The sequence below is a fragment of the Dicentrarchus labrax genome, unplaced genomic scaffold, assembly GCF_905237075.1.
Source record: "Dicentrarchus labrax unplaced genomic scaffold, dlabrax2021, whole genome shotgun sequence".
Classification (NCBI taxonomy): domain Eukaryota; kingdom Metazoa; phylum Chordata; class Actinopteri; family Moronidae; genus Dicentrarchus; species Dicentrarchus labrax.
The window spans coordinates 4,042,159-4,056,074 of NW_026136714.1; the positions used below are offsets into that span (position 1 = coordinate 4,042,159).

Consider the following 13,916-nt stretch of genomic DNA (forward strand, 5'->3'; position numbering starts at 1 on the left):
TCACCAGACAAATTCCCCAAAATGTTAAACGCTTTCTTTAAGAAAGCGTTTGAAACGTGGGAACATTTGTGCATTGATGTATGTGTATCCAAGAAAAACTTCCTCTTAAGATTCAGCCCAGGAAGTATAAACAAAATCATCGTATAGTTAATGTAATAATTAGCTGCTCGATTTACAATTTTCAGTATTCATATTTTATATTAAGGCAGTGCACTTTTACAGACTTAATTTGTCCCTCTTTGATGAATTTGCTGCTTGATGTCTTTGGACATTTTCCATTGTGCAACTGTTTAATAATGTGTCAGCACAATTCAGTCAAGTTAAATTCCTCTCGAGTCTACCCGATGATTAAAAGAGGTGTTATAAAAGGTCATTGTTCATGGTCTAACTAAAGAAAGGAAACCTAAAGAAATGAAACCTTTGGGTCCAGTAACTCTTAATCTATAAACTTTTATGCCCTTTGCTGAGATATTGTCATATTTCATGCATATTCTCCTTCTCTCAGTGCGTTCGCCCACCAAAGTGGCTCTCGGTAACCATGGCAACTGGTTTTGTCTTGTCCGCGTACCGTCTCTCTGACTTTCTCTGAGGTTTAATCGATTTTCCAGAGGCTGGAGAGTTGCCGACCCAGCAGTTGTCTTGCTTTGTGAAAACATCAGCACATTTGGCCTGCCGTTTCCAATGAATGCTTATTCCTTCTGTTGTTGGGGAAATGATGCAGTGACATCAGTGAAGAGAAAGGCTTTATGACAGCTGCCACTTCGAATACAGAGAGAGGATCCAGTTTGAGAGTCAGTGTGACATTGTGTTCGGGGGCACCGCATGTACGATATGATGCACGCACCTCTGCGGAGGGAGACTGTGGGGCTCGGATGATGTTACAGACACTGGTGCCTTCCAGTGTGGCCCCATAAAGTCAACTCAGGGGCAAGAGAAACTTACTTTGGAGGGCATGTCACTTTACAAAGCACACTCTGGTCTTTTCCAGTGGTGGATTAAATTGAAGGCTCTTTCCAAAAAACCCTTTTATTTGGGTTTTTTTTAAACTCTGCTAACAAGAAACGAAATCTAACTAATATTCAGTAAATCCTGAGCAGGATGTTAAACTATTTTGGTTCCATCTTATTTTAAACTCTTCTTTTGAAACAGCACAGATGCAGTTCCTGTGTGTCTATACAGCAGGTTCTGTTTTTTTATGCAGTATATAATATTCTGTCCACTGTGGTACTAAAATTGCCTCTCTCATTGGTTTCTGAGACAGCACTCCAAAGTCAGCAGGCTTTAAACTTTAACGACCACCTCTCCGAACAGTAAATATGCACGCTAATGCAGCACAGCTCCTGCCAGCCGCTGCTTTTATGGGCCAGTAGATTATCAATGACTAAAAGATGCAAGCAAAGGATTTTCCTACGGTACCTCTGTAGTTTGACTGACAATCAAGAATGTCCAAACATTTTAGGAACACCTTAATGCTCCGCTGCTATGAATTGCAACAGACTCCTCGAGTTTAATGACATCAGCGTTTGGCTGTCATGACTTTCAGTTCCCCTCCATTCACACTTTAATTTGCTATTTATTTTACTTCACTTTTCTTTGTTATCAGACTAAAAGAGGAATTTGAGACTAGATGCTAGAAGTCTGTCAGTTTTACTCCTTAAACCAAAACTATTTAACACATTTCTTTACAGCTGCTGTTTTCATATACATTGTGATGTGTTGTATACATGTGATTAACTATGTGACCATTTGAGAGCTGATCTCAAACATTTATACTGTTCACACACTTCACACTTCACAGATTTCTTGATAAATGTGATATATCTGTTTTATTCTTCAATTTTAGTGGAGAAATTACGTATAATTCTTAAAAGTTAGATGAATACAGGCCCAGTAAGACGAGCTGAGTGGTTTACATTTGCAGAATATTTATTTAGTACACTGGCCACCTTAAAGACCTTGCTTATTTGTTTTTCTGCAGAGTGGCCCGAGTTTGTGAGGAACTATGCCCCTTGGTGGGCGTCCCACACGTTGGACTGGCTGAATTATGGGAAGAATGTCCATGTGGTCCACTTTGAGGATCTGAAGAGGGACCTGTTCTCCAAGCTCAAGGGGATGGTGCAGTTTCTGGGTTTAAAGGTTTCTGAGGACCGCCTGCTCTGCGTTGAAGGCCAGAAGGATGGAAACTTCAAGCGATCGGGGCTGCGAAAGCTTGAATATGACCCCTATACCCCTGAAATGCGAGCTAACATCAATGAACTAATCAGAACGGTAAACGCTGCCTTGAAGAAAAGGAAGATGTCTGGAGTTCCAGATGAATATATGCCAAGATGATAAATGTGATCTTCTCATTTCCCCTTTTTTCTTCCTTTAATTGAACGGTTCTATCAACAGACATTTTTTGTAGGATTACATGACTGGAATAGTTTTTTCAATTATTTTTCTGTGAAGTCACATAGGTTGAAGCTGTAGTCAGAAGAAATTCTCTTAACTCTCCTATTTTCACTTTTTATTCATCCTTTTTAATTTTCTGTTGAAATTCAGCAGCTTCATGAATTAATAGAAGATGCAGTTTTAACTGGGGAGGTTTGTTTTTCTCTTTGTCTGAATGAAAAGCACTTCTTATCCTTGCTATGCACATGTGCTGTGTAGGCATGTGCACATGCCTTAACATTAAGAAGGTACAATAGCTGTGACTACAGAGAGGCTCATCTGACTGTGCTTGGTGATCTGTTGCCAGTGACAACAACGTTTGACCTAAAAAATATTATACAATACTGCAAAGTGTGTTTTATGACTTTATTTTGTGCATAAGAGAAATAACAATTATGAAAAATCAAAACATCAAAATGTATGAATCTTCTGCTGCTATCAAAGTTACAGAACAATACTATTTTATACATACTGAAAACGTTAAAACGTTTAGCCCTTTGTCGGAGGGAAAAATGCAATATGCAGGATATAACTACCTGATGACGATACTGTGTGTTTCCAAGTTTTTGCAAGTTACTCAACTTACTGTATGTAAGAGAAATCATGTTTTCAATGATGAACAGGTAAAGAACTCTCAGCTCCTCGTATTCAAGAAGATGAACAATCCCTCTTGAAGGCACTGACTCAAGGAGAGAAGAGGATTTATCTCGACACCGTTTATTTATCTCCGTGTGCAGTGCACATGTTGACTAATTTGGATGTGAATATGTTTTCCTAACACTGGACTCAATGCAGAAATCCAAAAAGCACTACACTGTGCAACACTTGCCCCAAAGATCACTGAGGAATTAGGCATTACACGTGTTATAGATTGGAGGTTACCTTTAGCAGTAGTCATCGTTATAGATTTATTTTAAGACAGTTAATCATACTGAATGTGAAAACAGTTTTTTTTATTTTTATTGCTTTCTTGTAAGAAGAGCTATGAAACAGTTAAAGCTGTTGGTCATTTTACTCTTCATAATTTAAAAAATCTCCACTAAAGTGTGAAAAATCCTGCTCAGACTTTATAAGCAGCACGTCTTATAACGGTACTCAATGTGCTATGCCATATGCTTAAAAATAAACAAATATATGAATAAATAAATACATGAATATATAAATAAATAAAACACTGGTGACTGAGAGCCAGAAAACATGAACTGACTTCCATTTTCAGTATGATATAAATATATTTTTATAGTGTGTGCTCACACATCTACGATATTTGTATTGCAACAAGCAAACGGGAGAAGTTGTTTCTATTTTTAACACATGCTTTAAACTTTATTGGCTCTTGCTTTCATTGACAAGCCGGCACTTTCTGAACATGGTGTCACATTTGAATGTATTTTCTATGGAATGAATGTAATGTGATAAGGCCCAATAAATGACTACATAAAATGAGACGCTGTGGTTGGTTGTTTTCTTTTACAGATAATTAATTAAGATGACTAGTAAGAAGGTGCATTTTTGAAGATAAAGGAAAATGTATAGTAGATGACAGGAAGGCTGGAAGTCAGTCGGAGTTGGTGGGTGCTGAGAGAAAGTCAGTCTTTATAATAATTAGTAAATGCTAAATGCATGACATTCATGGTTTTTGCATGAATTTGAATGGCCAGGATCATTTATAGTTTAATCGTTATTATTTGTAACTTTTTAGCAGCCATGAATACCAGTGAACACGTGTAAATCCCAGTAAAAAAAAGTCATACGTTTAGATTTTAGGGGGTGCTGCAGCATCCTCAGCACCACTACTTCCAGCACCGTGGTAGATGGATCTCCCTACAGTCACCCCAGGCTCCTCCATTGTTAGGTAATTTATTTCAGAAGCATTTTGTGTTACCTTTGTTGAATTTCTTTTTACATCCCGACAGAAATCAACAAATCAAATGCTCTGAAAGAAAAAAAATGCCTGTAATAAGCCCAACCTATCTACCTGCTTACCTCCACACACTCTGCCCCCTCCCCTCTGCACCTGTGTGTAACCGGAGTCTTCCACAAGCTGAAAAGGCCAATATTGCCAAAACTACCAAGAATGGCAGAGAAAGCCTGTGTTTACCCCACTATTTCATGGCAAAATGGCTGCTGTGAAAACCGTCTGTTGTCTGTGTGTTTGTGGCTTCGACTGAGGCCCTTTCAGATTTACACATGGTCCAATGGTAATTATGAAAATATTGATTAATGCAGCTTTAGTTTCACAGTGACTCTCTGCCAGTGTCTCGTGTAACCTTTTGCGGTCTGTTTCTTCCCCTATCGTCTGCTGTTTCAACATAAAAAAAAATCACCAGGCACTCTTCTTCTTCTTATGATCCCTTATGAGTTGTTCTTGAGCAAGAAGTTACTTTCCAGAGATATCATTCAAAGGTTTACTTCACAGCAGATACACAATAATCATGTCCTTTTTTGTGCAGAGTACATCTTCAGGGGAAGTCTAATTTAAACCCCGGAGATGTTGCATGAGCTCATATGTGTTATTATTATTTTTAAGTGTCGTCAAATGTGTGCCTGAAAACATGCTGTGTAAGGAAGTCATGCTATACTGGAACCAGTGATGATAGGGGTGATATTGTTTCTATTTATTACTGCAGGTGAGCTATTAAATACATCAATTATGCTGTCGATGAAATGCTGGTGCTCATTGCAAATAACTGCAGATATAATATTCTAATCCCAATCTAACTTGTTTTTAACTTGTATGACAGTTCTCAGTAAGCTACTTCAGTTTTCATCTGAACATGATCATGCTTTCGCAAAACAAATGTATTTTTAAGAAGTTGTTACATCCATTTATTCGAGGAAACTAGCTTCGAATTGCAAATCATGCTTAAGAGATTAATACCCCAAAGAGCTTATTGTAAGGGTTACATCTTTATTTCAAGGATAAAAAACATTCAAACATTTATTGCACTACAACTACATTCACTGTACAGCTCTTATACACAAAATAACAAAAATACAGGTCAATTCAACAAACTCTTTGTCAACTGATTATAACACCTGGGTGTATGGTATTGTGGTGTATTGTGTTGTCACTGCTACACTGAATTGCTCAAGAGATACATTCAGCTCATACAATAAACTGTCCAAGACAGTTCATAGTATACAAACTGGATTACACCAGCTATTTCTCCACTTCTCTTATTCACAAGAATGAACTCTCAACAGCAGTCTCCTCCACCCATTTGCACAGAATATTTGTCCAGTCTGATACAACACACATTAAAGCTGCAATACATAAATAGTTGCATACTGTGTCAGTAAATAGAACCACAGGGTATTTTGGGTGGAGCAGCTACGTGCATGCAAAATAAATACCAGTAATTGGCTCTTTTCCTTCAGTGTGTTCTTCATTATCATCTCTTTATTTCCAAATGGGTAGCCTTGTGCTTATCATTGTAGTTCAAAGGTCAAGGAAATCAAATGAAAACTGTACAACAATCTACAATTCTACAGCAAATGAGCAACATGCAAGCTGCAATTTGCAACACAAGATAATTTCCTCTCCTGTTAAATTTGTTTCACTAATTTCTCGCATGCTGCAAGACTTGCAAGTAAATCTGCAATTTACAAGCAACAAACATCTGTGAAAGATGATGCTGTCACTGTGTGTGATTGCAAATGCATGCAAATTGCTGTTGTGAAAGGAGCCTCTCCAGTGTTCATTTTACTTAATATAATATCAAACCATGCTTTATATAATGATTATACGTGTTTATGTGTTTGTTATGAGAAAATATAATACATAATTACAGTCCTTTTATTTTACAACAAAATTTTAACTTTCTACAAATACTGCTCTGAAAACACTTCCAACAGTGTGCAATGCAGAATGAGCTAAATGTTTAGGTATTGGAAACAGCATTATGTGTTGGTGAGTCTAAATTGGCAACAGATTTCTTAATGCTTCCAACAGTATAAAAGTGCAACAAAAAGCATAATTTCTACTGTGAATATAAATAAACTTGATTCACATGCAACATATTTCTGTTGATTGCACATTTGAATACAGTATTTTTGTTGCAATGAGTGAAACAGTTTTGGAGTAATGTGTCACCTTTAGATGTGTGTGGAAGCTCTGCCGTCCATGGAGCTGGACCTGGACAGGTATCGGCTGATGGTGCGCCCTTCCTCTCCCATCGCGTTCTCCATCTTTGAGAGCACAGAGCTCCTGAACTTCTGCTTGAAGTCGTTGCCCATGAAGACATACAACACTGGGTTGAGGAAGCTGTTCGCTGCTGCCATAGAAGTGCCTACTTTGAGTCCGATAGTTAAAATGTTGTGGTTGTAGTTGTGGTGGTTGAGCTCAAGCAGGATGAACACATGGTAGGGCAGCCAGCAGACGAAGAAAGCGGCGACAAGGGCAGTCATGACTTTGAAGGGTTTGGTGGATTTGGTCATCCTGTTGGTTCGAAGTTTGGAGATGATGACAGAATAGCAGATGATGATGATGAGGAACGGGACAACAAACCCTGCAAGGAAGCGGCTCAGTGCAACTATCTTGTGACTGTGTGAGGGCGATGCATAGTTGTTGAGGCAAATTTTTTTACCCATGTGAGTGCCAACATCCCGATAGATCATAGAGGGAACACTCAGTGCGATGGCGAGAACCCAAGCCAGGAAAACAACAATGGACGCCATTTTAATAGTGCGATGGTTCTGGGCCCAGACTGGAAACCTTACTGACACAAAGCGGTCGACGCTGATGATGACCAGGAGGAAGATGCTGCTGAACATGTTGACGAACATAATGGCGGAGGTGAATTTGCACATGAACTGGCCAAAGACCCACTCCTCCATCGCCATGTAGGTGATGCTGAACGGGAGGAAGGCGCAGAAGAGGAAGTCAGAGATCGCAAGGCTCAGGTACCAGGTGGTGTTGACCGTCTTCTTCATCTTGAAACCAGAAATCCAGATGACCAAAGCATTTCCACAGAAGCCCAGCAGAAAAATGACCACGCTGACCACGATCAAAGACAGACACAAGGTGTCCTTTACACATGTCGTATTCTGCTGAAAAATGGACTCCTGAGGTTCAGTAATATTCCCTTCATAACTGTAGTTATAATCTAAATCATCATACTGGAATTCCATTTTGCCTCGAAGTACAGAACTGTATGAGAGATTTCTGTGGGAGAAAAAAGGAAAACATTTAAAATGACCAAATTCAACATCATTTTCCAACAAAGATTATTCAATGAAAATGTTTTTTCAATCTAAATTAACTGTTATACAAAATTTACTGATCTTTGAACTATGCCATACCAGCAGCGCAGACCTTCAACTGATGCTGACTTGATGGTGTCCAGAGTGTTGTGTCAAATGAGATGTGTGGTTTCCTTTAAACGTGTTAGACACACAACTCAACCCATTTGCTTTGCAATCAGCTGACTTAGTGGTTTCTCAACACTTCATTCCCCCAAATACTTTCAGTACTGCATTTTGAGGTCTTATAACATCTATTCAATTATTTAAGTACAGATTTGAGATTGTTACATATTTAACTTTTACTCCTCTTTATTGTCACTACAGTTATCAGACAGCTTTAGCTACGATACAAATCATGATTTTTTCGCACAAAACACATAAAATATAAGGTTGTGTAATAAATTAAACTTCCCAGTAGTTTATACAAGTACAGCTGAAACGATTAGTTAATTAATCAGTTATTTAATTCAATAATGCAATTATTTTGATAAACGTTTAAATCATTTTCAGTGCAAAGATTACAAACATTTCCTGGTTCCAGCATCATAAATGTGAGGATTTGCATTTACAGTCCACCTCAACAGCAACAGTAAAATCCTGCTTTTATAATAATGCATCAGTAACAATAATCTAATGACATATTAGTAGTGTCACTGGCGACATTTTTCTGCATACTTTTACTTTTAAGAATGTAAAGGGTCCAGTGACTAACATTTGGGAATATAATAATCATAGGTATGTTTTCATTAGCGTATAATCACCTGAATATATGAACCTCCATGTTTCTACAGTAGCACAGAAGTGGAGTTTCTCGTACACACATCTAGTTCTCATTCCCAGGTCGTAAAATACCGATGTGTGTTCAGTTCAACTTCACCACTAGATGCCACTAAATCCTACACACTGGTGCTTTAAGTATATTTGTCTGATTATACTTAAGTAACATTTTCACTTCCTAATAATGCCAGAATATAAAAAAAGTTATTGCTTTATTAAACGTAATCATACTATTGTTGTTATTATGATATTCTATAGTTTTGAATTTTAATATTCTTCTTCTGACCTGAAAGAAAGAGAAGTCTTAATGAACACACATACATGTTCTCGCCTCTGTCAAAGATTTATGATAAGGCTCTGATGTTTTCCTTTTCTTTGCCAGATGCCTGTTACCGGCCAGATGTAACTGTTCAAAGCAGTCAGAGGAGGAAGGCATGTAAGGTCGAAGTGTTCATTAAAGCAGAAAGCATAACAGTATCCGACAATAAACACATTGATTTCAATTTTATATTTCAGCCCCAGCTTTTGGTGCAGATGTTTCTAATAACAAACACAAAGCAACAGCTGTTGAAAATACAGGCCACAGAACATCTCTGCCATCATTACTGACTGAATCAGCTCTTGTCCTGTTTCATGGAGACATAATCATCAGAGCAGATGCATCTGTCTGTAATATTCAGTGTCTCTTCTGAACACAGGGAAGTAGCAACAAGAAGAGCCGCAGATGGTAAAGTTACTGAGTTTTAAAAATGTTATGATGCGTGAGGAGTATTACTGGATGCCTGATTTTATCTGAAACTCCCACATTTCTAGAAGATGATAAACTGATGAGGTTTAGAGGGATGAAGAGTCGCTATCAGACACAGAAATTATAACATAAGAAGACTAGAAATGTCCAGAAATGGGGAATTTATCTGAACCATTATGGTGAAACAGAAGAAAGCCATAGATTTCATAGTTTATACCTTCACTTTCTATTTCTTATTATCTGAAGTGAGGAATGTGTAAGTTTCACGGAGTATTTAGAGTTTTCATTCTATACAGCCAACATAATACATTTGTGGACTATACAAAAGTTTAGATTGAGATACAATCTTTATAACTATAAATCTTTAATAACTACACTGTGTAAAGAGACAATAATATAATAGATGGGAAAGTGCCAAATGTTATAAAGGTCCAGTTTGTAAAATTTAGGAGGATCTATTGGCAGAGATGGAATAAAATATTCATAACTATGTTTTCATTGGTGTATAATCACCTGAATATAGGAATCGTTATATTTTTGTTACCTCAGTTGCCTGGAGTTGATGGAGTCTGTGATGCTGATACGCAGCCGGTCGTCTTTCAACCAACAGGTTTCTACGGTAGCCTGTGGTGGCAATTTGTTTAACAAAGCATACAAAGTATGATCTTGTCTTTCTGTAAGGTTTTATTCAAGTCATCCATGAATGGTCTCAACGCAACCGCCACACACTCTCGTGTGTAAAAGTCCGAACGAGCCAAGAAGAGAGGAAGCAGTTTAGTTTTATCCCTGTTGGAGCATCACTCTAACACAGTTACACATTCCTTAGTTCTGGGGCAGTCACCAGATGGTGTTATGACGATTGGTCTTATCATGTCCTCGGCTTCACAGTGAAGTCTCAACATTACACAGAGCACATAAAGAAACAGGACAAAGGGTTACATGCATTATAATAGATATGATATAACAATAACCAAGTCAAAGGGTAACACAGGTTCTTAAAAATTGCCATAACAAGCCACTGTAGTTTTTACCTCACACTTGGAAGAGGAGGTTGAAGCGAGGGAGCAGCAATCTGCAACTACACCGCTAGATGCCTCTAAATCCTACTCACTGGACCTTTAAAGCATCAGTCTGAAATTAGTTTGAAACTGAACCTTGAGTGCTCACCTACTTCATAAGTGCCAAAAGTCCTCCACACTCGAGAGTGACTGTATTAAAGACCCTTAGATTAAATATAACGCCATGTCATCTATACAGGATTTAGAATTAAATTTATTTCAAATTGTTTTGTAGCACTTTACTTGAATTTAACAAAGTAATTGAATTTTTACTCCTCTATGAAGTGTATAATCTTGTTTTTCTCCACACAAAAACATGTGTTAAGCTTACAAAGCACATCATTGTATTGCATCACACCTGGTTGAGTGTTCAGTGGAGAAAATCTGAAAACCCATCGTTTCCTTATGTGTCCTAATGTTCCCTTGATTATTATAATGAACAAGCAAATTTCACATGTTCAGGAAACTATCTTATGCATGTAAATCCTGAACCGCATGCAGCTCTCTGTTAAATTAGGAAATAATTGCGTACAATATGCCTGCCTGACCCATTTAGATCCATTTCAGCAAAATCACTTTCACTGCAGAGGACACACAGACCTGCTGGTGCCCTGCAGATTAGATTTCCTAATGAAGGCGGAGGTTATAAATAATCAAAGGCACACAATAATCAGGTGTAGCTGAAAAGAAAACTCCCCTATGAGGATGACTAAAGCACTATGCTATCTTTAATTTCATTATTTGCAGCATTGCTGAAGAGTTTTGTAGTAAAGTGGGGAAATACTGGGCTACAGGAAAAAGCATGACCTTACCATAATCAGGACTGCGATGTACTGGAGGTATTTAAATGGGTTGTACAGAAGGATGAAGATTACTTAAAACAGAATATACTGTATATATTTGACTCAATTTTCCTCAAGCCCAGAGAAGTGTTATAGAATATGCCAACAAATGTGTGAGAAAATCCTGAGCAGAGATATCACTTCCCTATCGACATTTTCACAGGATGTACAGTATCTAACCATTGTGGGAACAAGCTCTTGATGTTAATTCTCAGCAGTAAGCCATAACTGGACATTTCTCTCATTGATCAACAGTCTTATCAATCTTTTACAGATTATGTTCATTTTGTTAAACTGTTACACATCAAGTGTCCTTCGTGACAACCTTTAGACATTTCAGCACTTCAGAATATGAATTCAGTCTGTGACTGTAAGAGTCAAATAATTAATCTTGGCTTCATCGCTCTCCTCTAAAGAACAATCCTGGTCCAGTATGAAATTTATACTTATATTATACAAGTGTGATGTAGAAACCTGAAGTCACCAATGCACAGATACTGAGAATGGACTTTACAGTGAAGTAGGAGACATCTTGTGTCCAACAGGAAAACTTGAAATGAACAGAATTAGCATATTCATAGATTTTAGGGTAGATGATTAATTATTTTTACATTGAATTGTTCTTTTTGTGGAAAAACAAACACATTATTTTTCCAATATGTCTGGAAGAAAGGGTCTTGAAACATTTCAGGAAATGAAAGTGACTATTTCTGTTTTCTAACCAATGACCTTAAATCTTTCCATTGCATTCATGCGGTCATGGTTCACAATAATCCATTTACCCACTTCCACTGATGAACATATACAGTTCCCAGACTGCATTATTAACCTACAGGCTGATTTTATGCTTTAAATATATTCTCCTCAAGCTAGGGCCCTGACAGCAACAGCACATATTTATTCCTGCAATCAGGACTGGTCTCCCCTCTCCTCCCCCGCAGTCTGATGGAGGGTCCTCCGCTGTATGTATCAGGTTCCACTCCTGCCAGCCAGTGTGCTGCTCGAATTGTATTTTAAAGTAACTTGAGCATCATCGCTACATTAGTATCCGCTGCTTGAAACCCATTATATAGATTAGAGTGTGGCAGAGATGCACCAGTCAACAGCATAAATCTGTTTACCTAAAATCCACCTCCACAACGAGGATTAAAATGGACAGAGTTTTTGAGTCACAATATCAGAAATAGATAGTAATCATGTTGAAAAGTTCCGTGGAACAAAGTGGTGGCATTAACCTCAGGATGTTGTTTCTTCATGCGCCTCAAATCATATCATCAATCATCAGTTATTATCAGAACCACAATGATTTTGCAGGGTTATTGTGCAAGCAAAAGCTACAAGGTGAATGTTTGAATGTGTAAAGAAGTTAGGCTATAACTTTCTTACATTTCTGAGCTAGTTCCAAGGTCCAAATGTTGTGCATTCAGGCTTTATTCAGAGACATTTTAAGTTGTTGTAATGGAGGTACTACCACATTGCCTAAATGATGAATAGAATTACATGAAATGAAGTGCTGCATGCAGCATTTTCTTGCATATGTAAAGGACATAATGTATTGGGGATATTCCTACTGTAAAGGACCAAAAGGAGATATGCCATTGACCCATGTTCCATTTTATTTTAGCAAAGTTGTCAATCTCTACAGTTACAGTGTAAAACATTAAGGAAGATCTACTGGCAGAAATTTAATATAATATTCATAACATTAGTGTATAATCACCTGAAAATAGGAAATTATATATGTTTTACCTTATCTTTTATATATCTTACATGGAGGCTGCCAGCCCAGAACAGACCAGCCATACAGTATCTCTGTTTTGCGTATACCATAGTCTCTCCTTTGCACTTGGAAGGATGAAGGGTGAAGCGAGGGAGACGAGGGAGTTACTATCTCGAAATTCCTGCAGAGATATCAGGCAGAGGAGTGAGTGACAGAGAATTTAGAGACTCACAGGGAAAGTTTCTGAAAGTCATTTTTGTGACCCGTACCTGCGATTCTATCACAGCAAGTGGGGATAAACAAATTTGCATACATATATTATTGCAGTCATGTCTGACTGACTGCCCCAGTGACTAATTAAAGCCTATCATCAATACTGCTGCAAGTTAAGTAGGCAAGTCAATCACCAGTTCACTATACTGACCATAGAATTATTGATTTCCTATGAACATAACATGAGCGTCATCGACAGTAGTTATGCTTGTTTGAAAGAGGCCAATAGTTTGATGTCGTGTGGAAAAACTCTTAAGCTTTTGCAACTCTTATTAGATTTTTCTTGCTATGGGAAAACAGCCATTGGCAATAGGACTATTTCTAACCATGCTTGCGGCATGGCTCTATAACGTCCACCAAGGTCCACACTGAAATATCTCAACATCTACTTCATGAACTGCAAAGGACAAATCCTGATGTCTTTGGTGCCACGAGCCTCTTTGACATTTTTGCTTGTTATTGAATGATTGAATGATCTATACAATGATTAAGTGGATTGTCATGAAATTTGTGAAAAGATATTTATAGTCCACAGAGGATGAATTGTAAGGACTTTGGGCCTTGTGACTTTCTAGCACTTAAATCAGGTCAACATTTCAATTTGTCCAATACTTTATGATCAAATACTTGTAAAAGTACTGACATAACCATCAGCCTCAGCTGCACTTTATGGTCAGTGCCTGTTTGCCGTTCTCTGCAACAAACATCTTGTGTTTCCTTGTTGGTTTTTGTTTTTCCTGGACTTATACCTGCACCTGCCTGTAAGTTCAATATACATTAAATCATCTTGCTGCCTGCTGCATCTGAGTCCAATCCTGAGT

At 37.9% G+C, this 13,916-nt stretch overlaps 2 protein-coding genes across 5 annotated transcripts in view; one reads left to right on the top strand and one right to left on the bottom strand.

Moving 5' to 3' along the window:
* Positions 1 to 3,876, top strand: part of wscd2 (WSC domain containing 2) — a 40,306-nt gene extending 36,430 nt beyond the window's left edge. For all 3 annotated transcript variants that reach the window (XM_051421717.1, XM_051421718.1, XM_051421716.1), the window contains exon 9: positions 1,979 to 3,876. In XM_051421717.1, coding sequence (XP_051277677.1) covers positions 1,979 to 2,331 — 353 coding nt within the window. In that variant the 3' untranslated portion in view covers positions 2,332 to 3,876. The remainder of the gene's footprint in view (positions 1 to 1,978) is intronic.
* Positions 3,877 to 5,321: 1,445 nt separating this feature from the next.
* cmklr1 (chemokine-like receptor 1) lies at positions 5,322 to 7,856 on the bottom strand. 2 transcript variants are annotated; one of them, XM_051421740.1, is made up of 2 exons: positions 7,735 to 7,856; positions 5,322 to 7,597 (listed from the first exon to the last, which is right to left on the bottom strand). In XM_051421740.1, exon 2 carries the CDS (start codon positions 7,561 to 7,563, stop codon positions 6,529 to 6,531), a length of 1,035 nt encoding a protein of 344 aa, XP_051277700.1. In that variant the 5' UTR covers positions 7,564 to 7,597; positions 7,735 to 7,856; the 3' UTR covers positions 5,322 to 6,528. The 2 variants fall into 2 exon arrangements, with proteins under 2 accessions (XP_051277700.1, XP_051277701.1); XM_051421741.1 differs by having other exon boundaries at positions 7,748 to 7,842.
* Positions 7,857 to 13,916: the final 6,060 nt, after the last annotated feature.

Excerpts from the sequence above, each read along its gene's own strand:
- cmklr1 (XM_051421740.1), bottom strand. The coding sequence starts at position 7,563 with ATGGAATTCCAGTATGATGATTTAGATTATAACTACAGTTATGAAGGG.